The sequence below is a fragment of the Nymphaea colorata genome, chromosome 1, assembly GCF_008831285.2.
Source record: "Nymphaea colorata isolate Beijing-Zhang1983 chromosome 1, ASM883128v2, whole genome shotgun sequence".
In the NCBI taxonomy this organism is placed as follows: domain Eukaryota; kingdom Viridiplantae; phylum Streptophyta; class Magnoliopsida; order Nymphaeales; family Nymphaeaceae; genus Nymphaea; species Nymphaea colorata.
The window spans coordinates 15,002,600-15,029,067 of record NC_045138.2 but is presented as its reverse complement, the minus strand read 5'-3'; the positions used below and the strand labels follow the sequence as shown (position 1 = coordinate 15,029,067).

Sequence of the window (26,468 nt, the reverse complement as noted above, 5' to 3'; positions counted from 1 at the left end):
TGCTTTGATATGTATTTTCTTATTTTATGTTGGTGCGTTGTTGGTTGCATGTCTTTAATTCTTGCAGTTTGTTGATGTCTATGATAATCCTTACCTTTCATTCTACAACTAGATGACATGGGCAAGCCCATCAGGGACCTACATGTCCCGTTGTCCACATGTATGCAAGCATAGTTTGCATCTCATTCCATTATGACATGGGTATGTGTGCAGGTGCATGAATGGTGTGTCTGAATAAGCAGGTTGGACCTGGTTCAAGAATGATGCACAGATAAATATAACATCATGGCATCACCGATGATGAAGGAATATAAAATTGAATTATTTTGACAAGTTTGGCTTGATGGGATAAGACCATGTAAGCAAGTAGATGGACATGCATGCATTTTTTCTTGTCCATTCTTTTTTGCTCTTCAGAAAAGGGAGGCTGATATATTTTGTATTGCAATATGAAAATTGGCTTACATATCTACCTAGTAAATGTCATGTTATGCTTATAATGCTGTTTTCTCTTTCAGTCATGTATAGTGAGTTTTTGGGATGTCACTTCTGTTCTTGCTGCCACAATACTTTCAGTGGTGATCATGAAATTTCTATAATACCAATTCATTTGGGAAGGCAGTTCTCATTTTAGATGAGTGCTTTTACGCACCTGCCTTATCATTAGCTTTTCTTGAGACATGGAACACAGATTCTTCTTTCCTTGAAAGCCCGAGGATAAACATTCTTAATGAAAAGCCTGAGGCATTTTTTTTCCCCTAATCTTATCTACTGCAATTTGAACCGGAAGTTGAGTTTGCCATTCAAGAATACCTTTCATTAGTTGACACAAACAAGTGCCTGAAAGAGCAGGTAATTACAAAATGCTCTGCAGTACATCTAATTTGTTTAGGTATTCGTGAAAGCATAGCACTGTTATGCCCAACTTAACAAACAGCTTGGAATTTCAATACCCGATTTGCTTCTAAGCAAACAACGGGGTTCGCCTTTCAGATGCTCCATTTCCATGTATCGCCAAGATATAAAGGAAGAAGACAATCAGAAGCAAAATTGAAAAGAAAGTACCTTAGCCTTGATTTTGAGTTTATTGAGTGCCTCGGCCTGTCCACGACAGCCTCATTAGTTGGTGCGTCCAACCCAAGCGAATGATGTTGAGCATATGCAGCCGCTGGCAACTGAGCATTCCCAGTCGCAATGAGGAAGACGGGCGCGCCGGCGAAAGCACTGTCAGTTGTTCAACCGCAGCTTCTCATTGTTCAACATACATCAGTATAAAAAAATACCATTTCATGAGGTACATAGTTTCAAGTTTAAGTGTGCTGGCCTACATGGTTTCAAGTTTAAGTGTGCTGGCCTACATGGTTTCAAGTTTAATATGCTGGCCACGTATGATTTGCTACCATTAAAGTTTGAATATTTACTAGAGAGAGAAGGGAACGGTAGACTTTAATTTCACTCTATTTATTGTCGTTCCCATGAAAGAAGTTGGCTCATGTTCAACAGCACGTTAATCCACATATATCCAAGTCGTGAATATTCCTGCACAATCTAAGCCGTTGAAGTATCCATTTTAAGGAAAATAAAAGTTGAATAAATTTGCATTTTATTATTTTTGGATCTGTCTTTTACCTGTAATTCAAAAGGCACCACTACTTCCTATAATTCTTTTGAATGTCGAATAAAAAAAACATCAGATATTAAGACTATGAGAATGCATGTAGACCTAAGTCACATGGGTGCAGGTGCAATATGGGTACGTACACGTTAATTTTCACAATTTTCGGATATACGGATACGGCAAATATAATATTATCAAAAATTATAAATTAAAAAAAAACATTAAATTAATAGTTCACTCTTAAAGACACAAACAAAACATTGTTTAACACAAAACATTGTTTATCAATATCATCATTCTAGTCATTTATCAGAAAAACAGAAAAAAAAAACCCCAAAGAGAAAGGGAAAAGAACTCAACTTAACATAAAATCAGTTTTTTTTTTTTTGTTCGGATCCTGTCTTATTCAGACCCGATTCAAAACATTTCCATGCCGTATACGCATCCGTATCTCCGTATTGACATGAATACTTGGGCCATGTATCGGTGTGACTTAGATGTAGACACTAGACAGTAATATTAAAGAAAATACCGATGACGTTCTATGTTTCTCAAATTAATGGTGCTTCATATGAGAACTTTCTTTGGCAGTTTTTCTGAAACGTATATAGCTTTTTCTGAACTGTCTTTTTCAAATTAGAGGGAAATGCAGTGTTATTCTTTTAATCAAAACCGCGTGAAAACAAGTAACATTGCATATTACGACACTTGCGAGTTAATACAGCAAAAAACTAAGATTCCAATCCGTTCAAACCTATTTAAAATGGTGAAAGTCTGTTTGGGCGTGAAACAGAGGCGGCTGGTGTAAGTCGCTAGATTCGCTCTTATCTCCGTCAGTCCTTGAGAGACTAATTTGAAAATTGAAATGAAAATTGTATTTCATTAGCGTACGTTAAGCTAGTGTGCAGTTTCAACCTGATTGGATTTAGGGTTTTTAGAAAACTAACTAGGCTCGTTTAAGATCTGACTTGTTTATAATTATACGTTGTCTACCTGATTTATATCATAGTCGAAACCCGAATTAACTTAAGTAAGGTAATAAATTTTTAGAAGGGCTGTTCAGGAACATGTTCGGTCACAACTCTGATTAAATTAAATCAGGTTTTAGTAGCTTCTCTAACAACAAGAACCAAAAAAATTGAGGGGAAGAAAAGAAAGATTGTAACGTATATACATATGTACGTATGATTTTTCAGTAGGTTTTTTATTAAAGGTTCAAATTTGGCAGCCTGCAAACTTTGCAAGGCTTTCCTTAAGGTGCGGTTTTCGTTTTCCTACATTTTGACTTTAGGAAATACTCCCATGATCAAATTGTCGATATACCAGTGGGTCTTGATTAATTAGTCTGAAAGAAATGAAGTGCCAGCAATCTGAGATTAGCTTTTCCTTTATTAATTATAGTCGCATTAACTGAAACCCTGCCATTAGCAGCCCCAGTTCCCCATAAAGGTCATTGGGGGCTTTGTATTCAAATCTAATTGTGAAGATTAGGTTGAACTGGGGACAATAACGCAGAGCGTAGCTAGATTGGCGTACTCCTGGTGCATTTCTTGGTTGTAAAACAATCAATGACTCTCCAAACCTTTTGATTGGACTCGTCATTAGGGCTGTATAATGAGTAGAGGCAACTCTAGCTCCACTCGAACTGACTGGGTTAATTAGCTCGATTCGAGGTTGAAGTTAACTGAAAAGTCAAGATTGTAAACGAGTTGACTTTGAGTTACATGAACTTGACTTGATTAAACTCAAGTAAGCTAGTTTAATATAAGTTATATTTGTTTTTCATAATTTTCAAAATTAAAACAAACAAAAATTTTGATGGGAATGTTGGTAAAAATTTGCTTGGAGGATGCAACACACCACATCCCCAACTCATCCGCTTGAAAGGGACCAAAGCATCTGACCACAGATATCCTCGCTTCCTGTTCGTTTTTCAAGAAAACATGGCTTCCACTAAGCCGTGGTCTGCTCCTTTGATCTTTCTTCTCCCGCTCCTCTGCTGTCTCTGCTTAGAGTTGGCAGCTGCAACTGTAGTCATAAAGCCAGACAAGAACGTCACTTTGCCCAAAATTGTGAAGTGCACGGTTAAGCACTACAAACTTTGCTACTCGATCCCTTTAAGCTGCCCCAAAACTTGCAAAGTGGATTGCACAATCTGCAAGGCTGTTTGCGGTAACTATCCTTACTGCCCTAATTTTTCTTCATAAAAATCCATTACTTTGGCTGGCGCCCAAGTGAGACCAGACCCATCATCATTCAGAAAATCTGGTCTCATGCTCTTTATTTTCCCCATATGGTCATCTGCACTTCCATACAGTATGATGTGTTCCCAATATTAATTCCCTTTATCTGATCTGCAGATTGCGATAGGCCTGGTGCAGTGTGCGAGGATCCGCGTTTCGTGGGTGGGGATGGAATCACCTTCTACTTCCACGGCAAGAAGGACAAGGACTTCTGCTTGGTCACTGATACCAACATCCACGTCAATGGCCGCTCCATCGGCAGGAGAGGCGATGGCATGAAACTCGCCTTGACTTGGGTTCAATCGATTGGAGTCCTCTTCGGTAATCACAAACTCTTCGTTGGTGCCAAGAAGGTAAACACTCTCTCTCTCCCCTTCAAGTGATCATGGAGGTTCATGAGTTCAATGGATGGTACTTGAAGGCGTTTCCGAACTGGATGAAGTCATGTTATGTCATACTGATAAGTTAGTGATAACTATAGGTCACTGGATGGGACGACGCGGTTGATCAACTGGTCATTGGTGAAGTGCAAGACTGGCTTCGATGGCCGCGGAATGATCTGCAAGAAGTGAAAAGATTATCACCTTCAAATAGATGGTTGTTGAGCAGTCCTTTCAATAATGCTTTTCTCGATCGTGTTTTGGTTTACGCGTGTCATGTGGAAATAAACAGGAAAGGGATGGAATGGCGCCGGGGGAACACCTCTGCCGTTCCTTTCCTGTTTGAATGTGTGTTGGCTTTCTTTGTTTTTCCTTCGACTGTTTTTTCGTTGTCAAAAGATTTGGCCTTGGTTAAACTTGGTTCAGTTCGAAAAATATATATATATAAAATGCAATATCCAAGTGAAATCGAACTCCAGTGTGCTAGAACTCAGCTCAAACTGGCTCATGAACAGCCCTACATCCAAGGGCCGAACCAAAATTTCTAGTTTAAAGGCAACACCTGAGGCAGCAAAAAAATAGCCATGAGATATCAATGTAAAACAAACATCTTTTGTTTTGTGGGTTTGCATGGGCAACTCTGCCAACACAAGCTCGCACGCACAGATCACATGTTTGTATTGTTTGATAGAACCTGCATCTCTGAGCAAATCCAAAGTGGGATTTTAGATCCGAGCCTATCAAGTGCCCTCGTGTGAAGTGTTTTATTAGTAAATTAACAAATCTCAGGGAATGCTTGAAGACCCAGAAAAGTTTAGGCAGTTGACCAATCTGGAAAAATATATCACGGCAATTAAGATCTTTCAGAGAGAGGAAAGAAAAAAACATAAAAAGCGGTGGAATAGAAGCAACTGAATGGACGAGGAGAGAAGTAGCCTCTGGGTGGGTGTCGACTTTTTTTTTTTTTAACTTTCATTCAACAAATGTGCTCTTCTATTTTTTTTTTTAACCTAATTGTGATCGTACGATCGATTAGGCGCCAACCAGCCAATATCTTTCTTAAAGATCAGATCCCACCCCGACTTTGTAACACATTAAATATTAGAACAACAAAATTGACCGAATTCAAACGAACGATCATACCACTAATAACGGGACCGGCAGTAAATTCAATTAGCTACAGTTAAATTGCTAAAGAATATATATATATATATATATACACATTTGAATGATTGCACCATTCAAGATCATACATCAAATTAAAACCATTCATGTCAGATTTTTTTTTTTTCTTTTTTTTATTTGGCAGCCAATAGTCGCCCTAAAAAGGGGCAGGCCCACCGGAACCCACGGCGGAACTGGGTTCTGATGGCGGGAAGGAGTGAAGCGCCATGGCTCCCCCTTGTTCACCCACGATCATGGGTGGAATTTTCCTGCCGACCCATCCAAGATGAGTGGGGGTGGGTGGACATCCCACATGCCATGGGTTCAGTGGGGTAGCTACATGGTGAGCCCACACCAACCTCACAAAATTAGTTCACTATATATGTTAATATTTTCATATATTTGATTGTTATATATATATAAGTGCTTCACAGAAATTAAAGATATTGAATGAGTGCCTCTACCAAAAACAAATTCTGGCTCCCGAATGGGTTGGATCCTCAAGTGACAGCGACAACTGCCACACCTGTGGCAACATGTCACTGGAGAGGGAAGAGAGTGATTGAGAGAAAGATTATGGATGATGTCCCCTTATGTAAGGCTAAACTGTATGTCACCATCTAGTGAGAGTTTGATGAGTACATTTTGAAGCTAAACATGCAAATGAATTTATATTTTTTCGTTGATTAATGGAAGGAGAATTCTGCAGCCCATGTTCACCGGAACCACATAGATAGATTTCTAAGTTTGAGAGACAGCCCGAAAAGCCCGAAGCCCCTCACTTTTTCCCTTGCCCCTAGGGTTCACGCTCTCTCAAGACTTGTTAGAAAGCAAAACACCTGTCAATTAGAATGTCGTTCATCCACCATTTACAGTTTAAGAAAATAGTGTTTATGAGAATCAAACTGACTACCAGACTTTCACCAGAAAGTCATAATGTTTGTTTGATGAAATAACATTCGTGAAACAATAATCTCATCTGTTGAGAGTCAAGCTTGACGTCAATAAGGAAAATAACAATGGGCTGCGCCTAGCTTATTGTAGGAAACAACTATGTACTTTGTGTCCTCTAACCAACAACCACCACTTGTGCGTTGTGTGGGTCATGGTTATATATATATATACCATGACAACTCTCTACCATCCTTTTTGCGTAGAAAGTTGTCAAAGATCCTATTCGCCTTTAATGGACCTCGATATGTCAAACATTGCCTGGACAATTCTCCACTGCAGCCTCATATTTAAGCTATTTAAGTTTGCAAAGTAATAAGATAATATCTTCGCCATTAATAGTGCTATTATCTTGAATCTTTCCCTTTCCCAATATATATATATGTCTCGAGATAGAGATAGAAGATATTGCTTGTTCGATTATTAGGACAACCTTGAAGGGTACCGCATGATTTGAATGTTATGATTCCTCTAAGGTGATTAAAGCCAATTAGTTAAAAGCGTCATACATTAATTAGATAGGGAACTACCCCCTGCAGAGTTGCTTCAGAATTAGACTAATGAATACTTTGTTGATCAAGTTAACCAACCAGTTATCTAATTAAGCCCGAGTTCACGTTGATATTTTTTCAGTCAATATAGGACCTATGAGGCACCACTTTCTCGAAACTAGTGCATGCCTTAGAAACATCAATAATGCGCCAAAATAGATCTTCGGTAGTCTGTTATTATTCTGCCACTAACTTGTGGACATAATCTCAAGAAAACCTGAAAAATTTCAGGTTCAAAGTGATTACCTCACGTGTAGATCTTTGTGAAAAGGAAATTTTTACATAGGACAAGATTCCCTTGCTTCTAGGTAACAGACTCTTAACAGTTATTACCGCTAGTGCTGCATGAGGTGTGGTCAGGGTCTAAAGGCTCCTACCTTTTTTCCATGCTTTTCTGAAATCCAGGTCTAAAGGGTTCCACGACCCACTTGTATAAAACGATATGTTTGAGGTGATTAACTTGTGCATACCTTCTCTTCTTCCTTCATAGCCTGAGAAAAAAGAGCTAGCCATGGCTGAATCTCATGCTCCCCATGATCAGTCATTCCATACTGTTCTTCAGAGTAAGTTCTGTTTTTTCATTGCTCATTTCCAATTCTTTCAGCTATCAGCTTTCCTTACTGATCTTAGAGTCCTCATTTCCTTGGCAAATCATATATCTTTTTAGAACCCGAGGAGTTTGTTGCATTACCACGTGCATGTCTGTATCTGTCACGGCTCAAATCGTCATGTCATGTCCCTTTCCCTAACCAACCATCCCCATGTAGTGCTCTTCTCTTTAAGATGAAGCAGGAGCGCAGACATGGAGGTTTATCCCGTCTACCACCACAATGGCCAATATCCTGATCATGGATACCGTTTATTTAAAGAAGTTGTTAAGAAAAATGGGTCATGTGGTTGTTCTGTTCTCATCTCAATTTTGCATCTAGGAAAGGGAAACTGACATGGACTTGACTGTTATTTTTGCTTGTTTTTTTGCAGTGGAGATGATGAACAAGCTGCCTGCAGCCATGAGTGCCAATGGGCAGCAAGAAGGGAAGGAGGCCCAAGGAAACAAGAATAAGATCGGTGGCTTAGTACTGAAACGTGGACTCTTGTACTGGGTTATAGTCATTTTAGACTATTTATGCATCTCAGTAGGTAGTGTCTCGTCTGCCTTGCTAGCAAGGCTTTACTTTGTGCATGGAGGAAGCAGGAGATGGATCTCTTGCCTAACACAATCCGCTGGTTTCCCTGTACTCTTCATTCCTTTGGCAATCTCACACTACATGAACCCCTCATCTGGTTATAGACCTTTCAGTTGCTTCACTCCAAAGGTGTTGCTCTGCACCATCCTGCTGGGCTTGCTTCTGGGGTTTGACAACTTCACCTACGCTTGGGGGATCTCATACATCCCAGTTTCCATTGCCACCTTGCTGCTTTCTTCCCAACTGGCCTTCACCGCAATCTTTGCCTGCTTGATCGTCAAGCAACCAATGAATTTCTCCACACTGAACTGCATTATTCTGTTAACGTTGAGCTCTGCTCTTGTGGGCATAACCAGTAGCCATGAAACTCCTGCAGGGGTGACCACTTTCCAGTATGCAATGGGAGTTATGTCCACAATGATCACTGCAGTTCTCTTTGGTCTGTACCTCCCATTGCTGGAGCTACTGAACGACCATTTCAGGAAGAAGCAGGTGGCAGTAAGTTTCAGCCTTGTGTTGGAGACCCAGATTGTGATTCTGGCCACTGCCAGTACATTTTCTTGTTTGGGTATGGCCGTGTGTGGGGATTTCAAGAGGATCATGGCCGAAGCAGAAGGATTTGGTCTTGGGCAGCTGAAGTATTGGCTGTGTTTGGTGTTTGGGGCAATTTCATGGCAGATGAACTTTGTGGGGTCTGCTGGGTTCATTTTCTTGACAAGCTCATTGGTGACTGGGATCTGCACGACTGCACTCATTCCAGCAAACGTTGCATCTCCTGTGATATTTTTTCACGAGGCCTTCAGTCCAGAGAAGGGGTTTGCTGTGATCCTGTCTATTTGGGGTTTCTTTTCTTACCTGTTTGGAGAGTACAAACAAAACAAGGCCAAGCCCAAGGGTACTACTGTACAGCAGCAACCCACCATATAGAGGTGATTCACAGTCCTGCCTCTCTCTCTCTCTCTCCATCCTCCCTCTGAAACAATGAAAAAGGAAAGAAATAAATTAGGATTTTGTTGTTTTTGTTGTATATTTTAAGTTGACCTCTCTCTCTTTCTGTGCGCCCTTGGGAACAAACTTCAAGGGAAGAAATAGGCGGAATCTGTGGCTATTCCTGTATAACTTAATATGAATTGCTTGTTTGCACTTGGGGTGTATTTATTTCTCTCCTTTAATGCAGCTACCAAGACAGGCGAGAAAATGGTGATAAAGCCTGGAATTCTACGTTTTCATTTTCTTGTAGTTCCCGTTTGTTAGTGGCTAGGAAGTAGGAACTCCTTCAACCACTTAAAATGGCTTTTCTTCTAAGAGAAATTGCCGGCACAACCTGCGCTAGAAGAAGAAGATCATGGAGGACAAAAATTTAAACCAGATGCCTTCGTTGTTCACTTTTGGTATTTGGCTTTGAGCACAAAAATCTAGATACCAAATGTAAGGTCCTCTTTGGGTGAAGCGTGCCTACATCTTAATACCACCTGGACTTCTCTCGTTGACATGCCAACATGATCTTTTGGTCGGAACATGCTTTATACCAAGTGCAGATCTGGTTCTGCCTTCGAGCCCACCCCAGAAAAAGTCAAGTCGCTAACATGAAAAAGTACTTGAATGAAGCATATGAAGCCCGGCCCATCTACCTAATGGATTAGGTCGGCCCAAGTCATGGGCACATAAGGCCTGAACAAGGGTAATTTGAAAAATGGGAAAAGTTGATTCCTTTAGAATGGACTAGACATGTAGTTGAAGAGGTATTGTCTCGACATGAAAACTTGGCTATGGTTCGGCCTGGGACCATGTTCAAGCTCATAAAGGCTGGCCAGGCCTTTATAGGTCAAGCAAGAGCGGGCTGGCTCAGCCCTGCTACCCAGACACCATCAAGTTCATGTGTTTTCTCTCTGAGAATCCAAATTCATCTTGATCGGACTTTGATATAATCCAAGTTATTCACTGTAACTAACTATTAATGGTCATAGCAACTGTTTTTTCCTGTGTCGGCATGTTGGTAGGTGGAGATTTTGGTAAGTTGAAGGCAGAATCAGAAGAATTTGATCTTGGGCAGGTGAAGTACTGGCTCTGCTTGGTGTTTGGGGCTGTTTCATGGCAGATGGCCCTTGTGGGTATTGCAGGGATGACGTTCTTGGCAAGCTCCCTGATGAGTGGGATATGTGTGACAGCCCTCATACCAGCAGGTGTTGTCTCCATTGCTGTTCTTCCATGAAGGCTTGAACTCAGACAAGGTTTCTGCTGCCGTCATGTCCATGTGGGGATTCTCTTCTTATCTGTTTGGAGAGTATAAACAGAAGCAGAAGGAACTCAACAGTGAAGAAAAGTCGGCGAATTCGCAGAGCTAAATCAACCCTCCTTCTGCTCCTCTCCTGTACAATTTTTTAAACTGTGAAATGCATCGACAACATAAATGAATTTGAATTCCACATGTTCCCATCTTCGGCATGATTGAGTCCACCGGATTCGTTGCCTTTCCTTCTTGTCCATTGCCAATCGTGGATCCAAAAAGTCTTCCGATTAAAAAAAAAGTGTACATTAATTTTAAATGACAAAAACCTCTCTCTCTCTCTCTCTCTCTCTCTCTCTCTCTTTTGTAACCATCCATCATGTGTGATTGGAGGGTCTTGATTAAATAGTTGATTGACTATCAAAAACTAAAGGAACCATTCAATTTTCCTATTTATTTATATATGTATGTTTGCTTGTTTTACGGTGGGCTTTGGCTTATGGTGGACTTCATAGGTGTGAAAGAAAACGGAAAAAAGTTAAAACCCACACATTTTAGTGGGTTTTCATCGAGGATAATGTGTTGTTTGAATGGAGTACATACGGGCGAGACAAAAAGTCTCTTGATTCTCTTCTCTTCTTCGGTGTTCATCATATCTCCGATTTCATCTTACGTGTGGCGGCACCCATCAGTCGCGGGAGGAAATTTCCTGCTAATGCTTCGATTGTGTATTCGAGATCGCATTCAAGATCAAACCCTTTCCTATTGGACCTGAAATTTACAAATTTCAGGCTTGTGAATTAGAGATCCTCCCATCCAAGGGCGGAACCAACTAAAGTTTAAATCCCACCCTGACTTTGTGACACATTAAATATTAAAACAACTAAATTGACCGAACTCAGACGAACGATCACACCACCAACAACGGAACGCGCTGTAAAATTAATTAGCTACAGTTAAATGGCTAAAGAATTTATGATATTTTGGGGAAGCTCTCTCTCGTTTATTGAATGATTGCACCGCCATTCAAGATCATACATCAAATTAAAGCCATTCATCTCAGATTTTATTTTTTTATTTTTTCCTTTCTTCATCTGTTTCCACCACCGCCGCCGATAGTCGCCCTAGAGAAAGGGAGGCCGGCCCTCCAGTTCCCGAACCAACGGCGGAACTGGGTTGCCTTTTCATATGTAAATCATTTAATATCTGAGGTTCCATGACCATAAAACATACGAGACTTTGAAAGCAAATTCTCCATATATATATATATATATATATATATATATATATATATATATATATATATATATATATATATATATAAGTGAAAGGTGCAACCTCATGGCAAGATTTGGGATTTTGGTCACCCATTTGTGGAGAGTAAAGCTTGACGTCAACCAGAAAAATAGCAATGGGCTGGGCTTAGCTTATTATAGGAAATAAACATGTACTTTGTGTCCTCTAACCAACAAACAACCACTTGTGCATTGTGTGGGTCATATATATATATATATATATATACATATATATATATATATATATATATATATCAACAGGGCAAAGGACAACTCTCTACCATCCCTTTTGCGTAGAAAGCTGTCAAAGATCCTATTCGCCTTTAACGGACTTCGATATGTCAAACCTTGACTGGAGAATTTTCCAGTGCAGCCTCATATTTATGCTATTTAAGGTTGCAAAGTAATAAGATAATATCTTCGCCATAATAGTGCTATTATCTTGAATCTCTCATATATATATATATAGAAGAAGTTACTTGTTTGATTATTAGGACAACCTTGAAGGGTACCTCATAATGTTGCCAAAATTTGAAAGTTAGGATTCCTCTAATGTGATTAAAGCCAATTAGATTGATAAATAAACCATGTTAAAAACGCGCTACATTAATTAGATAGGGAACTACCCCCTGCAGAGTTGCTTCAGAATTAGATTAATGAATACTTTGTTGATCAAGTTAACCAACCAGTTATCTAATTAAGCCCGAGTTCACGTTGATATTTTTTCAGTCAATATAGGACCTTGGAGGCACACTTTTTCGAAACTAGTGCTTGCCTTAGAAAAATCAATAATGCACCAAAATAGATATCCGGTAATCTGTTTTGTCTGCTGTAGTATGGAAAAGTTTGCTGCACATTTTTATGCTATATATCTAGAACAGTTACATATTCTTTTTACATTTACCTGCCACTAACTTGTCGACATTATCTCAAGAAAACCTGAAAAATTTCAGGTTCAAAGCGATTATCTCACGTTTAGATCTTTGTGAAAAGGAAATTTTTACATAGGACAAGATTCCCTTGCTTCTAGGTAACAGACTCTTAACAGTTATTACCGCTACTGCTGCCTGAAGTGTGGTCAGGCTCTAAAGGCTCCCATCTTTTTTCCATGCTTTTCTGAAATCCAGGTCTAAAGGCTCCTATCTTTTTTCCATGCTTTCCTGAAATCAGGTCTAAAGGGTCCCACGACCGACTTGTACAAAACGATATGCTAAGGTGATTAACTTGTGCACACCTTCTCTTCTTCCTCCACAGCCTGAGAAGAAAGAGCTCGCCATGGCTGAACCTCATGCTCCCCATGATCAGTCATTCCATACTGTTCTTCAGAGTAAGTTCTGTTTTTCATTGCTCATGTCCAATCCTTTCAGCTACCAGCTTTACTTACTGATCTTAGAGTCCTCATTTCCTTAGCAAATCATACGTCTTTTTAGATCCCGAGCAGTTTGTTGCATTACCACGTGCATGTCTGTATCTGTCACGGTTCAAATCGTCATGTCATGTCCCTTTCCCTAACCAACCATCCCCATGTAGTGCTTCTCTCTTTAAGATGAAGCAGGAGAGCAGACATGGAGGTTTATCCCGTCTACCACCACAATGGCCAATATCCTGATCATGGATACCGTTTATTTGAAGAAGTTGTCAAGAAAAAAGGGTCATGTGGTTGTTCTGTTCTCATCTCAATTTTGCATCGAGGGAAGGGAAACTGACATGGACTTGACTGTTATTTTTGTTTGTTTTTTTGCAGTGGAGATGATGAACAAGCTGCCAACAGCCATGAGCGCCAATGGGCAGCAAGAAGGGAAGGAGGCCCAAGGAAACAAGAATAAGATTGGTGGCTTAGTACTGAAACGTGGATTCTTGTACTGGGTTATAGTCATTTTAGACCATTTATGCATCTCAGTAGGTTGTGTCTCGTCTGCCTTGCTATCAAGGCTTTTACTTTGTTTGGAAAATTATAACCTTGTATATGTGAACATACATTCTCTTGGTAGGGCCGCCTGTGTGAGCAATGAATTAAGTGCACTGACGATCTAAACCCACTGAATTGACCGGGCACTCGATGCGTGATAACTTTGAATTATAAGGGACAGTGGCAGAGTCAGAAACTTAGGCACTCGTACTTAAAGAAAATAAAAATTAATGAAGTTTTTATATATAAATAATGTAAATTTAATGGTCTGATGTGGGCAATTGCCCACTCCAGCCACAACGTGGCTACATCACCACAAGGAGGCGTTTGGATGACACCATAATCTAACTCAGTTTTATGAAAACTTTTTAATGTGTTTTGAAAACTTAATTTTATTTGTTTGGATGACACACCTGAAACCTGGCTTTTTATAAACAGCATGAGGGTCATAATTTTCTTGTAGTTCCCCTTTGTTAATGGCTAGGAAGTAGGAACTCTTTCAACCACTTAAGATGGCTTTTCTTCTAAGAGAAATTGCCGGCACAACCTGCGCTAGAACAAGAAGATCACGGAGGACAAAAATTTAAACCAGATGCCTTTGTTGTTCACTTTTGGTATTTGGCTTTGAGCACCAAAATCTAGATACCAAATGTAAGGTCCTCTTTGGGTGAAGCGTGCCTACATCTTAATACCACCTGGACTTCTCTCGGTGACATTCCAACATGATCTTTTGGTCGAAACATGCTTTATACCAAGTGCAGATCTGGTTCTGCCTTCGAACCCACCCCAGAAAAAGTCAAGTCGCTAACATGAAAAAGTACTTGAATGAAGCATATGAAGCCCGGCCCTTCTACCTAATGGGTTAGGTCGGCTCAAGTTATGGGCACCCAAATAAGGCCTGAACAAGTGTAATTTGAAAAATGGGAAAAGTTGATTCCTGTAGAATGGACTAGACATGTAGTTGAAGAGATATTGTCTCGACATGAAAACTTGGCTATGGCTCGGCCTGGGACCATGTTCACGCTCATAAGGGCTGGCCAGGCCTTTATAGGTCAAGCAAGTGAGGACTGGCTCAGCCCTGCCACCCAGACTTACATCAAGTTCATGTGTTTTCTCTCTGAGAATCCAAATTCATCTTGATCGGACTTTGGTATAATCCAAGTTATTCACTGCAACTAACTATTAATGATCAAATCGATTCCAACAGACTCCAGTTGGCATTCAGAGAACCAGAATTCCAAGTATAATTAACCAAACCCAGACAATTTCATTTTGCATATTGTTCTACAGAATCTTTGTCAAGAAGATAATGAAAAACTAATTTCTGGAAAAGATCTCCGTCCTTCTATATTCGATTTGATCAAGAGCGTATGTGAATTTTTCAAAGCCCGACCTTGAATTTAGTGATTTTGCGGGTGCATTCGCCCCGGTTTTCAAATGAAAGTAGGGATGACATATATAGTTTATAAGTCATGACATCATGCATTACGTGTTGTTAAATTCTTTTGCTCAATCGGTATCTCATTTATACACAAAATTGCAAGAAAGGACTTATGATCAGTATGAGAGATTAAACAACTTCTCTTTTTCTCACTCTCAAAACTAGAAGGAACAATGACGAGGAAGACAAAGAAGAATACACAAGATTTTTTTTATGTGGTTCGAAAACAGTTCTCCTTCAGATTTCTTTTTATTAACTCAAGAAGATCAAGAGTAGAAGAAAAATAATTGCCCTCACCTAGGGCTGCGCAATGAGCGAAGCCAACTGGGCTCGACTCCAACTTGTTATAAAAAACTCTGCTCGTGCTCGACTAATTTATAACGGAGCCGAGTTTGAGCTGAAAAAAATACTTGAAACAATAAACGAGAGTTCGTGTTTCAGGAATTCGACTCGTTTATACTCCACTCAACTCGCAAATAAGTACTTTGTATAATATTGCCAAAGCCAGCTTCACAAGCTACCAGAATTAAACGTTTATACTAGTTAACACTTACATGAGTTAAACGAGTTAATGCTTACATGAGTTAATGTTAAACGAGTTAATGCTTAAAGGAGTTAAATGGGTTAAAGCTATCCAAGCTCGGGCTCGACTCGGCTCCTGTGCAGCCCTACCCTGACCCTCCCCCTCCTTAACATGGGGATTGAGGCAAATTCAAAATTACATAAAAGCCCTTGGAAATTAGGGAAGCCTATTCAATATAAATCAGACTCCATCCTCCAACATTTTCCTCAACTTATTCTGATGCCTTGTACAAACTGCTTCATCGAAGCTTATATAAAAACCGAAGAGATGGAAGGCCAAAAACGTGATCCATGTTGGATCAAACTGTGGAAGGCATCAACGAAACTCACTCATATAATGCTGGCTCCCCTCTTATGGGGTCGACCATGATCGTACAAAATCTAGCTTCGTTATCAACTAGAGAGAAAGCTCAAGTTTCTATTCTTTCCTGTTCAAAGTTGAAACCAGCCATGTCCAATGTGCTAAGGGTGAAAGTGGCCGACCAACCATTCGAGACACATTAAGATTGAGAATATCTATGTTTAGGTAGATTTTATGTTCTGGGGCCTGAATGTCAAAGGACATTTGGCAAGAAAAGCATTATCTTCTTGGAACATATCAAATATGTTCCTAAAATAAGTGGTTCTAGTAATTAACACCATATGCTTGTGTCCCAATTAAATGAGAAAATTGCAGGTGTTGTTTGTGTATTCAATAATCAAATGGTAGACATGATAGCACAACGCTTCTTAAAACAATAACATGGTATGTTTCTTGAAACATGCATCTCAGGAATATGAGTATGAAGAACTCTATAATGTTATCATGATTAGATGGCCTTGTAGTGTTTGGCCTCCATCAGAGCCGCGACTTGGTATAAGAGAGGGGCAGGAAATGGTGTCTGAATGCAAGCATTCAACACCATCTAGTAAGTTTGTCACTAATTAATTTTAACTATGACCATTGTCCTCAAGGGCATAGTGAAAGCCCAGTGGTAAGGTGAGGTCCGAGTTTTGAATGTTATAGTCGCTTTCAAGCTTTGGTGTGTTATTTTTCCACACCAGAGTTGAAAGATGTATTGTAGATCCACTCAGACCCTGGAATAAGTCAGTACCTTGAAAGCATAAGGGTATGTCCTTGGGAGCTTTACAATTTTTTCTAAATGAATATTAAAAAGTTTTTAACCATAATTAGAGCTTGGGACAGAGATCGACAAAACTGCCATATTGAATTCTTGCATTATTCTGTTTTATCTATCTCATTCTTATTTTTCATTCTTTGAGGGTAGCTGCACAATTCTATTGAAAGGGAAAATAGTTTCCAAGTTTCTGACAATAAAGTTGAGGCCAACATTAAGTTGAAATGATCAAAACATAAATCTATTTTGTGTTTGCTTAAACTCTCGCTCTTCTTTGTTCTAAATACGGGGAAGGATACATTCGCTGCTTTAGAATTATTCGTTCTTATTTTACAAGACAATTTGGGGAATAGTTCTGAGGGCAAAGATGCTTGACTTAGTAGGGATCATTCGTGTGCAGAATTGATGTCTCAAGATGGTCGACCCCAGTTTAAGAACGACACGTTTCTTTTCTTGTGATTTTTTTTTTCTTTTTTTCGTATATAATATAGTGTAACTGATGCCACACATTGGGTGGCAATAACTTGAGATCAAGAAGCAGTGATCTTTTTTGCCTGCTAAAATTAAGACGATGTTCGAAAGATTCTTTGATCATTAAGAAATATCTGAATGCAAGCATTCAACACCAGCACCATCTAGTACGTTTGTTACTAATTGATTTTAACTATGACCATTGTGCTCAAGGGCATATCGAAAGCCCAGTGGTCCCAGTGGTAAGATGAGGTCCGAGTTTCGAATCTTATAGTTGTTGTCAAGCTTTGGTGTGTTACTTTTTTGGACAGCAAAAAGAGACAAACCCAATACCAAAGTTGAAAGATGTATTATAGATCTACTCAGACCCTGAATAAGTCAGTACCTTAAAAGATAAAGGTACCGCCTTGGGAGTTTTATAGTTTTTCCTAAATGAATATTAAAAAGTTCTTAACCATGATTAGAGCTCGGGACAGAGATCGACAAAACTGCAATATTGAACTCATGCTGTTTTATCTATCTCATTCTCATTCTTTGAGGGTAGCCACAATTCTATTGAAAGGGAAAATAGTTTCCAAGTTTCTGACAATAAAGTTGTGGCCAACAATTAATTTAAAATAATCTAAACATAAATCTATTTTGTGTTTGCTTAAACTCTCGCTCTTGTTTGTTCTAAATGCGGGGAAGGATACATTCGCTACTTTAGAATTATTCGTTCTTACTTTACAAGACAATCTGGGGAATAGTTCTGAGGGCAAAGCTGCTTTACTCAGTAGGGATCCTTCGTGTGCAGAATTGATGCCACAAGATGGTTGGTCCCAGTTTAAGAACGACACATTTCTTTTCTTGTGATTTTTTTTCCTTTTTTTCGTATATAATATAGTGTACGTAATTGATACCGGTGGCAATAACTTAAGATCAAGAAGCAGCGATATTTTTTTCCTGCCAAAATTAAGACGATGTTTGAAAGATTTTTTGATCATTAAGAAATATTGTCTAAGTTTTATTCAAATTTGGAGTACATTCAAGGGATTAGAAATAGAAACATGATCATTGGCCAATGGTGGAATAAGCTGGTCCACCAGTTAAGAGTTGCGCTGTCCCAATCAAGGCTAGCCAAAAAGATAGAAAGGCAAAAGTGATCTCCGATTAGAAAGAAGAGAAATCGTGACTGAAGTCTCATATACAAGAAGGCATATACTTTTTTTTCCATATCATCCTTCTTTCTTCTTTTAAACAATTCAAAATACGATTTTTTTTTTGTTTGAGGGGAAGGAAAGTAATACATCCCATTGGAATGGATGAACAGGAACAGGAACTCGTCGTCTCATATAAAGCTTAATTTTTTTTTTTTTAAACCTGTCTTATATATTCTCTTTTCTTTCCCCTCCTTCGTCGTCCCTTCTTCTTAAACAGCTCATCCTGGACCCATGAGTATTGAGTGGCCTATGATTTGAGAATAATTAAGACCTGAGCCTGTTTTTATAGTACAATAGAAATCGAGTGTGGTGTTGTAAATTTTTCCAAACAAGTTGGATATCTAATTTATCAGTTGGCTCCCATTTCCTGTTTTTCTTTCTCTCCCACTTTCTTTTCCAGATGAGTACGAGAAAGTAGAAACCGCCTGAGCCCACAGTTTATGTAAAGAATATCTGAAGCTCATTCTTCCATGAAGCTACCTAGAAGCTGATACCTTTTCGCTTTTTCTGAGAAACGAGAATCATAATTTCTTTAATATGAATCTGAACCTTTTTTCAAATAAATTATGGTTTAAAATATTGTTTTTCTGAATTAAAGTTTGTGCCTAGTCTGTTATAGAGATTATTCACTTCTTTATAAGCACGTTGATGGGCGTTTGACTGTAGAACTTTTTTTCTTTTCTTTTTGTTTTGAGAGAATCTAGGCAAGGAATAGGTTGTATCTCATAACATTTTAACTTTTTCTAAAGAAAATATAATATCTAAAGGGTATAACTTTGAAAAATATTACGTCTCATCAATCATCGTGGTGTTTTGCACTTCTAACGCACCGTTGAACGAAAGACCGTTGAGCCAAAAAAAAAAAAAAAAAATTGAGCGTTTTAAAATTAAGTACCTTTCGTGAATCGTAGTCTACTTTTTATTTGCTACGGACAACCCAAGGCTTAACTTAGGTTTTCCTAAGTTTTTCAGCCAAAAAACACGACCTTTATGACATTTTTCATCCCTCGACAAAATCCCATTATGCGTGAATATAGTGTATAACTCTTAAATATCTAGCAATACCAGGCCTTGAACTCTTAAATGTCTTCTGATTTGTTTTGGGAGAACAGTAATTTTGAAGTTATTCCAGCTCTTCTCGATCTACGGAAACTATCTGGTAATCTTCGTACTTTAAATTCATTTTATAAAATTTTGGTATTTTTTTTAGCAAAATTGCATTAAAAGCACATTTATATTAAAAATTTAATAATGCAAGTTATTATTGATTAAAACTTACAACCATCAAAAGCTTCTGAAACTTATGAACTCAGCCCCATGCTCAAGTCATTCCTCGAAAATATAAAAAGAAGTCGCACATTTTGAGTTTATCCTGAACCAAGTAAATTAAAAGAAACAAATCAGTCGTACACTTGAGAGTTCACTCCTTGCAAGTACATGCACAATAAGAAGAGGCACTCAATGACGCCAAAACGAGGACAATGGCAGGCAAAGTTGCAGGCATTTTGAGATGATTCTGCTAGTCTGCAACACTAGTCACCCTTGACAGCATGCCATTTACACCACCAAGCCTTCCTGTTAGATCCTCCACAGAAACTTTCATTACACCGCTTCTCATGCCAACATCAGCCGCATATCGGCTCGCACAGTATACTCCTATAGCCGTTACTGCCATCCCATACACATTGCTTGTTGCAAGACGCAGTGGTGATGAAAAGGCTGCAGCGAGAAAGGACATTGCTTGACCACTCTGCCCGATAGTTCTCTCATCCGCAGATATCAGACCTGTCTTGCAGTATATGGCAAAATCCTCACAGTTGTTCTTGAAAATGTTGTAGCATCCAAAGCCATTCTCTAGCAAGTGGGTGGCTCTGTGGATCACAGTTTCAGCAGGATCTGCATCGGCGCAGGTGCATGTCCCTCCCCTTGCTTTAGCAAGGAAGAAAGCAGGGCTTACAGAGTACTCAAATCGATAAAGATAGCCACCAGCCAAGAAGCAACTGAGGCATGAAGAGGCCACTCCATTACTACCCTGTTGCTGGGCACAGTTGGGACAAGGAGGATGTCTTGGATTCAGGCTGGAGCTTACAAGGAGAATATCGAGCACAGTTCCTGTACCCATCTCTTGGCCTTCACCTCTAGTGAAATGGATGACTTTATCATCGCCGACGTAGATCCCTGTTTTGTGAAAGATCAAAAGCCCAAAGTTACACATAATTTAATTGGTGGTGGTGTTATGTTAGAGGCAGAGTAACTACAAAAACGGAAAATTCTCTGTATCAACAATCAATAGGTAACAAAAAGAAAAAAAAAACAGAATTAGCTGACATTCAGGGTAATACAGAAATGCCAATAGAATATTATATTTCACATTTGGTCTCCGAAAGATTGTGTGGATTGCAAATAAAGGTATGTGTAACCAAAGTATACACACACATGAGACATGGGAAAAGGTTTCTTGGAAACGTAGAAAAAATGCCAAAACAGATTGCCAACCAATTACGACGTCAAACAATGCCCGAAAAGCCCATCTTCCGACAGCCAGATAACGATAGATTTGCTTCTAGTTCAATCTCTGGTTAGCTCCAAGATCGCTGTTCCCACTTCTAGATCGTCCTTCAATTGTTCGTGTTGCTTTTACTTGCAGACTAACATGAAGAAAGCCTGAAAGAGTTGACGCCTAAAGAACGTTGATCGCAGGAATCAGAAAGACTCAAACAAAAATCGTGAGTGAAGATTCACCTCTTTGATGGCACCAATTCAATAAATTTTCTCACATTTGCTCCAACTTCAGCTAAATAAGACGACCATGCAAAAAGCATTGCTTACAAAATTACTCGGCCCTAGCAATATCAACACCCACGATGCAACACAATTTCTTATTCTCGTCATGAGAGGGACACTAACTTGACCAAGCAAAAGAAACTTATGATCTCACGGAAAAGATAGATATTTCACCAAGCCACATCTAAACAACACACAAATGCTTCAGTAAGAAACCACCAAAAAAGCAGTAGACCCCAATATCTCTCCACAAGTTCCGCATATCACAGAGAAACTAGTAATTATCATCAAACGACATTTCAGGTTTTCAAATTATTGCTGCAGAACACCCTTCATTTGAGCAAATAATTCTAAGAAACCTTTTTAATTGAGAAAGGCTTCCCCAGACCAACAAAAGAGTCTAAAGTTATCCAATTTTTTCATTTACCAGCAACAAAAAAGATTTACATCTAAAACCTATAATTATAAAGCAAAAGGAGCTTGAATTTTCTCCCCTGAAAATTGCAGGAAAATCCAATCTTCAAACCAAGAAGGTCCAATAGGAAAAGTTGCAACGAACAACCAGGTATCTTCCAAAACTATGCATCCCAACCGTCATACTCCAAATTCCAAAATTCACAGGAAACGAAAATTGGAACGTATCGTCACTCTTTTTTCCCAGAGCATTCCGATCATACCAAAACAACAACATAACAAAAATAAGGAAGGCGAAAGTCTGGCCAAGTAATTAAAAAAGAGAGAGGGGGATACCGTGGTGGGCATAAACATAGGCCTTCCTCCACGAGTAGATGTGGTCGCCTGGCTTCAGGACCTCCCGATCGATCCTGTTCGAAAGAACCCCCATCTTCTTCCTCACTTCTCTCCTTCCCAACCCAAAACTCTTCGCTTCCACGCACAGAGAGACAGAGAGACAGAGAGAGAGGAGGGATCTTGCTGGGGTCCGCTTTACCTTTTCCTTCTTCAGGTAGGCTACCTGATGAATCGGACCGTGTTCAGAACCGACCCATCCGTAATGGACGCTCCTGGATCCGCTCGACTTAAAATAGCAGGACTCACAAAGAGGACTGGATTTGGATTGGATTCTATTAAGTATTATGTCTTAATCAAAACCGAAAAAGTTACCATCATGGCATGATTCAGACCCGAACCTAAAAATCCAGGTTCACTATAAACAAATCAAGATACTGAGATGATACACAAGCGTCTAGAAAGACGTAAATATATTGAGCTGATCGAAAGTGGCAATGAACATATATTTAAATTCCTTGTAAAAATTGCTGGCGAACTGAATCGCATGCTAAATGTGAATACGAGAATTTATCTGAAATAAGTCTGCTCCAGATTGAAGTTGACTCATCAAATCAAATTAGATCAGAACTGTCAAAAGAAATTGTACTTATGATCTATTCTGAAAACAATGGATCGGTTTATCGAGTTTCCAGTGGACTCACTTCCAAATTTGAGTGCAGAGCCAAATGTGATTAATTACACTAAGGTTGTGCTTGATAGCAGAATAGCCTCCAATCTTAGATTCGAGGCCACTGTTTTGAAGATCTCAAAGCATAGATTTCAAATCTATGCTACATGTTAAAAGTATAATGTTCAGGAGAAATACAAACCTCCACTTCGACCAGGCTCACACCGTTCTCTCTAAGAAATGCCAAGAAGATGTCAAGATTCTCATCAGTGGGACGATAGTGCCCGCTATAAGCCGACACTTTCTGAAACAAAAGTCAAATATTCAGCATTAGTTACAATACGAAAAAGGAAACCGAACATAACTTATAAATGTGAGCCACTGCAAAAAAAAAAAATGCATTGGTTGAAAAACTTAACCCAGCCATCAGTTATTTATAGGAAGATACATAGTGCTTCTGGTTTATTACAACTAACAGATTCTCTTTCCACCCATCAAGAAAAACCTGGGGTTGTAAGATCTCTCAGTCAAACATTGTGCAGTGTATCAAGCGAAGGCTAATGTTCAAGCATGTGGCGGGTTTTGTTCGATAAACTCTAAAAAACTAACGTGGAAAATCTACCACCCCATGAAACTTATCAGTTATTACAGGATATCTAAAATCAGAGGATGCCCATCAATAAAATCTTGAAAGTGAAGAAACGTAGAGAAGATAGAGTTGTTGGCATCAAATAGTCCAATTCTCTTAAAAAAAACCTACAACGGTACAACCATTGACTGAAGTTGAAGTGTTTCTCGAGATTTCCCGGTAAGTACCTTGAGCACACCATTTTCTGCTGCCAGCCTTCCTGCCGCTAGAGTGACACCATCAGTAAGAAAGCTGGAGTGATGAAATTCCCCCCTTTTTTTCTAGATACAGGCGGATAGAAAACATCAGATTTTTAATCGAAAACTGAGATTATTAGGTTAAGTAGATTGTCAATTTCAGACTTCCTATATCCAAGGAAACAAGTTATCCGTGTGAAAGGAGACACAGACTATTAAGATCAATAGGCAACTGCCTTCAGCTACCAACGTCCCTTTTAGCTATAGACGAGGCTTACTCTTATTGGGAGATACATGAAAAGCATCTTCAATAATACAAGGCAAATTACAATGTTTTAAAGTCAAGTGGTTCACAAGAAGAACGAGAACACCAAAAAATTTTCATAGCTAAATCTGAAGATAAATAAAGTAGTTTACCATGCCTTCATAAACCTTTTTATTGGTGCACATGACAAAGATCCATTTCGCATGAGGGGTGACCTTGACCTATTGTTGTGTCAAGAAGCTCTCCACTTTTCACATGTATGATTTTTCCGTTACTAGGTGAATATTCATAGAGTTCCCTCTCTTGCTGAAATAGCACATGCATAGAGATTGTACATGTAAGCCAATTTTAAAAACACAATAACTAAAAATTAAATAGAAAACTGCATGTTTCGATGCCAAATATCAGTGGAGGAAACTCTGTAATAAGCAAAGTAGCATCATCCATATCCATTGACAGAAATTCACAGCCATAGAAGTAAACTTCTCTAAAACAACAGAAGAATCTGACCATAATATAGCAAACATTTATTAATTTGACATTAAAAAAGATGATGACAGACCTACAGAATCATGAGGTTGATTCGTTACAGCCAAAGAGCTCATGATTTAATCTCTAAAATAAGGAATCTCATTCAGTTAAGAAGCCTCAACCTTCAAGAATATCTACTCAAGAACTTAAAAACCACTTCACACCAGAAAAGCATATAGCTTCATTAACCCTTTCCTTTTTAAACATCCTAGACCACACAGTTTTTTACTAATCAAATTTTAACCACATTTTAATAAGGTTTCAATCCTTTCTAGAGTAATTTTAGAACTCTTGAACCCAACTAAAAGGAAAAAAAGAAGGTATTATTTTCTATATTTTAATTTTAACACACATAATTGTGAGGCAACTTTAGTTTATAGTGTAGTTTGCTTGAGCTAAATAGAAGAAAAGAAGCACTTCTATTTGATTTTATCAAGGGAGGCAAGCTAAGGCATTGATGTTCCTTTGCTTACTTTTAGTCTAAAAATTTTGAGTGAAAAGATAGAAGTTTTTTGGAAGAAATTAGAAATTCTTGTTCTCTTTTTTTATTTTTTATTTTTAAAGTCAAGATAAATCTTATTTTGTGTTTTTATTTTGGAAGTTGGAGGTGGGTGGCTGTGGAGAGTGGCTGGTTGGAGAATTAATAGATGCACTATTATTATTTTTATTTTCTCAAGCATGGGCTATTAAATTTGTTTTACATTTGCCTTCTTTGTACACTAATCCAAAAGAGAAAATGAGTGTATATATATATTGTATAGAGTCGTGTGCTGAGGACTGAAGATTTTAAGTTTAAACTTAGATTGGAAAAATCTGTAAATTCTATATATATATATATATATATATATATATATATATATATGTGTGTGTGTGTGTGTGTGTGTGTATGTGTGTGTATATATGTATAAAGCACTGGATTCTCATCCTCCTCATTAACAAAGCCCAAACTAAAAAAAAAAAAGACATTGGGTTGCATGTGTGAGAGGGATTCCTCTCACAGCTGGAGGAATCCATGTTATTTATGTAATAAAAAGAGAGAGTGTGAGTATGTGGGTGAGAGTTCGCACCATGCTTCAGCCGAAATCGACATAAGTCCTTGGAATGGATGGATCAGATCAATGGCAGACACTAGCGGTCCGCCAGCTTGATGCATGGGTTGTGTTGTAGAAAGCTAGCTAGTTTTTGATATGTTTCAATCAAATATACTACTCAGATCAATTATATTGACATCCTTATATCCTCACATAACTTTGTTCAAGAAGTCAAACTAAGTTTGACCACAAACAATGACAAAACCAGAAATTTCTTGTTTTATATCCTCACATAACTTTGTTCAAGAAGTCAAACTAAGTTTGACCACAAACAATGACAAAACCAGAAATTTCTGGTTATAAGGCACTGTTATAGAAATTCTCATTTTTCAAGAAGTACAATATATATATAAATAAGTAAATTTTATACTCGTTTGTTTGAGCTAATGGGCATTTCTGTCTTTTATATTTTTCCAACAACAAAGATTCTGAAACGGAGTTGGGGTTGAGGTATTGAAAACAGAAGACGTCGAAGAAGTCGCTCTCTTTTTGCACACCTTTTCTTATTTTTAGAGTCATGGCCTCAAAACAAACCAGTCTGAATGACGACTATTTTGAATCTTCTTTTTCTCATTTTGAATCTTTGCAGAGTTCGCACACCTCATTAACACAGCCCCAACAAATATTTTTCTATTTTGAATCTTCTTTTTCTCATTTCCATTGTTGGAGAAAAAAGAAAAAAAAAAAGAGTAAGATTAACCGTCGGACAAGCCTCAAAATAAGAAAGCTCATGACGCCGGGAGCTGTATTGTTCTTCAAATTTTACAGATACCAACCTGCATTCCTACTATTAAATCAAAAGATTTCTCTTTAGTTGGGGCTGGGTTATACGACCAAGAAATAGCCTTCTTTTTGGCAAAAAGAAAGCTATTTGTTGGACGTCTTCTCTTTTCAGTAGGAGGTTAGGTTTGATGTGCACCACCACATAAAAATGATTAGACTCAAATCACATCCGATGTCAAGGACTCACATACAGAATGGTCTACACCAGTTAAGACAGTAACTCGTGGAGCTAATGGGGCACTGCAACTTCACCCTCAACCAGCCTTGCAATTTTGAGTTTTATCTTTTGCGTTTTAAACGCAAACTGACACTCATCTGCAAATACCTAAAAGAATATACTTTTCCCTGTAATTTTTCCTCCTTTGCAAGTAGCGTTAAAATTACGCGATATTTTTCTCTTTTGTTTTGTTTTTTTTTAAGAAAATCGTGACTTACT

General features: G+C 38.6%; 3 protein-coding genes across 4 annotated transcripts; 2 read left to right on the top strand and 1 right to left on the bottom strand.

The window, feature by feature from the left end:
• Positions 1-3,561: 3,561 nt before the first annotated feature.
• Positions 3,562-4,587, top strand: LOC116258580 (uncharacterized). The gene is made up of 4 exons (XM_031635804.1): positions 3,562-3,790; positions 3,979-4,214; positions 4,343-4,429; positions 4,534-4,587. The coding sequence occupies exons 1-4, from the start codon at positions 3,562-3,564 to the stop codon at positions 4,585-4,587; spliced, it is 606 nt and encodes a 201-aa protein (XP_031491664.1).
• Positions 4,588-7,377: 2,790 nt separating this feature from the next.
• Positions 7,378-10,522, top strand: LOC116267201 (purine permease 3-like). Of its 2 annotated transcripts, XM_031648816.2 has the most exons (3): positions 7,378-7,470; positions 7,889-9,023; positions 10,095-10,522. In XM_031648816.2, exons 1-2 carry the CDS (start codon positions 7,419-7,421, stop codon positions 9,019-9,021), a joined length of 1,185 nt encoding a protein of 394 aa, XP_031504676.1. In that variant the 5' UTR covers positions 7,378-7,418; the 3' UTR covers positions 9,022-9,023; positions 10,095-10,522. The 2 variants fall into 2 exon arrangements, with proteins under 2 accessions (XP_031504676.1, XP_031504669.1); XM_031648809.2 differs by lacking the exon at positions 10,095-10,522 and having other exon boundaries at positions 7,889-10,055.
• A 9,154-nt stretch (positions 10,523-19,676) lies between these two features.
• LOC116246437 (protein LEAD-SENSITIVE 1) lies at positions 19,677-22,070 on the bottom strand. Its single transcript, XM_031618311.2, has 2 exons — positions 21,871-22,070; positions 19,677-20,514 (listed from the first exon to the last, which is right to left on the bottom strand). The coding sequence occupies exons 1-2, from the start codon at positions 21,962-21,964 to the stop codon at positions 19,856-19,858; spliced, it is 753 nt and encodes a 250-aa protein (XP_031474171.1). The 5' UTR covers positions 21,965-22,070; the 3' UTR covers positions 19,677-19,855.
• Positions 22,071-26,468: the final 4,398 nt, after the last annotated feature.

Bases quoted from the DNA above. Each gene is read 5' to 3' on its own strand.
- LOC116258580 (XM_031635804.1), top strand. From the start codon at position 3,562: ATGGCTTCCACTAAGCCGTGGTCTGCTCCTTTGATCTTTCTTCTCCCG. The intron at 3,791-3,978 runs GTAACTATCCTT...TCTGATCTGCAG, and splicing joins AATCTGCAAGGCTGTTTGCG to ATTGCGATAGGCCTGGTGCA. The intron at 4,215-4,342 runs GTAAACACTCTC...TGATAACTATAG, and splicing joins TCTTCGTTGGTGCCAAGAAG to GTCACTGGATGGGACGACGC.
- LOC116246437 (XM_031618311.2), bottom strand. From the start codon at position 21,964: ATGGGGGTTCTTTCGAACAGGATCGATCGGGAGGTCCTGAAGCCAGGC. The intron at 20,515-21,870 runs GTATCCCCCTCT...TTCACAAAACAG, and splicing joins CTATGTTTATGCCCACCACG to GGATCTACGTCGGCGATGAT.
- LOC116267201 (XM_031648816.2), top strand. From the start codon at position 7,419: ATGGCTGAATCTCATGCTCCCCATGATCAGTCATTCCATACTGTTCTT. The intron at 7,471-7,888 runs GTAAGTTCTGTT...GTTTTTTTGCAG, and splicing joins ATTCCATACTGTTCTTCAGA to TGGAGATGATGAACAAGCTG.